Source organism: Vollenhovia emeryi, unplaced genomic scaffold (assembly GCF_000949405.1).
Source record: "Vollenhovia emeryi isolate VEMERY1.0 unplaced genomic scaffold, V.emery_V1.0 DF948960.1, whole genome shotgun sequence".
NCBI classification, from domain to species: Eukaryota; Metazoa; Arthropoda; class Insecta; order Hymenoptera; family Formicidae; genus Vollenhovia; species Vollenhovia emeryi.
Window position 1 is genome coordinate 1 of NW_011957406.1, and position 1,312 is coordinate 1,312.

Here is a 1,312-nt window from a genome sequence, read left to right on the forward strand (position 1 = left end):
ACGGGGCACTGCAGCCGGCCGCCGGGGGCGCTCACAGCCTCTGGCTACGCCTACCCCTCACCTCAGCGTTGGAGCTGACCCGGAAAAGGAGGATCCGGGTCGGCTGGGGGACGGCCCGTGTGGACCCTCTCGAGGCGCGCCCAATGCGGTGCCACAAGTGCCTCGAGAGGGGCCACACGAGGGTCACCTGTCCCGGCACAGTGGACAGGAGCGGGAGGTGTTATCTGTGCGGCGGCACTGGTCACACCTCCCGCGATTGCCGGTCTGCCCCCAAATGCCCGCTGTGTGCGGACAAGGGCAGGCCGGCAAAGCACGTCCTGGGCGCACCGTCGTGCGCCCAGAAAAACGTGCGCGGGAAGCCGCCGGGGCAGGGAGCCAAGGAGCAGGCCCCGGCCACCGGTGCTCCCCCCCCGGCCGAAGTGCGACCGGTGGCGGAGAGTAGAGAGGAGACGGGTGGCTCGGCGGAGGAGCCACGACCACAGCGCCAACACAAGTCGCCGGAAGAGAGGGCCTTGCCTCCATTGGAGGCCATGGAGGTGGAGGCCCCATCGGACGGGGGGGACAATCAGGCCGAGTAATGCCTCGCTCTCCCCCCCGTCCGAACTTGAACGGGTTTGGCCTTCAGGCCAATGTAAACCACTCTCCACATGCTCAAGACTTGCTCCATCAGAGCATGGTGGAGAGTGGTTTTACGCTGGCGATCGTGGCCGAGCCCCACCGCCCCCCGAGGCGCAGCCTATACTGGGCTGTCGATAACGGGCGGGCGGGGGACGCGGTCGCGATACGATGGCGGTCCGTGCCGGGTGGTCCCGACACGGCCGCCATTGAACGAGGTGAGCGGCATGTGGCCGTTCAATGGGGGCCCATCGCGGTCGTGGGGGTCTATTTAAGGCCCACCAGGAGCCTTGCCCCGTTCAAGGACTGGCTATTGGACATAGGGCAGACGGTCCTACGTCTGAGTCCAAGGCCGGTCCTCGTTGCCGGGGACTTCAACGCGTGGCACACGAGTTGGGGTTCCCGGCGCGACAACGGGAAGGGCAGGGCCCTGGACGAGTGGGCGGCGACGCACGGTCTGGTCCTAGTCAACGAGGGCCGGACCTCCACCTGCGTGCGGACGCAGGGGGAGTCCATCGTGGATCTCACGTGGGCTACCCCCTCGGCCGCGCGCCTTATTACAGGGTGGAGGGTGGAGGAGGGCATCGAGACTCTGTCTGACCACCGTTATATAACGGTGGAGCTCGGTGCCCTCTCCTCCGCGCCAGGAGACGCGACCGCGATGGGCCCTCAAGAAACTCTGCGAGGACGCCCTGAT

General features: G+C 67.2%; 1 protein-coding gene across 1 annotated transcript; it reads left to right on the top strand.

Moving 5' to 3' along the window:
- The first annotated feature begins 143 nt into the window (after nucleotides 1-143).
- Nucleotides 144-578, top strand: LOC105556249 (serine/arginine-rich splicing factor RS2Z32-like). Its single transcript, XM_012003336.1, has one exon. It carries the CDS (start codon nucleotides 144-146, stop codon nucleotides 576-578), a length of 435 nt encoding a protein of 144 aa, XP_011858726.1.
- Nucleotides 579-1,312: the final 734 nt, after the last annotated feature.

What these genes read in the sequence shown, in the direction of transcription:
- LOC105556249 (XM_012003336.1), top strand. Translation starts at nt 144, where the DNA reads ATGCGGTGCCACAAGTGCCTCGAGAGGGGCCACACGAGGGTCACCTGT.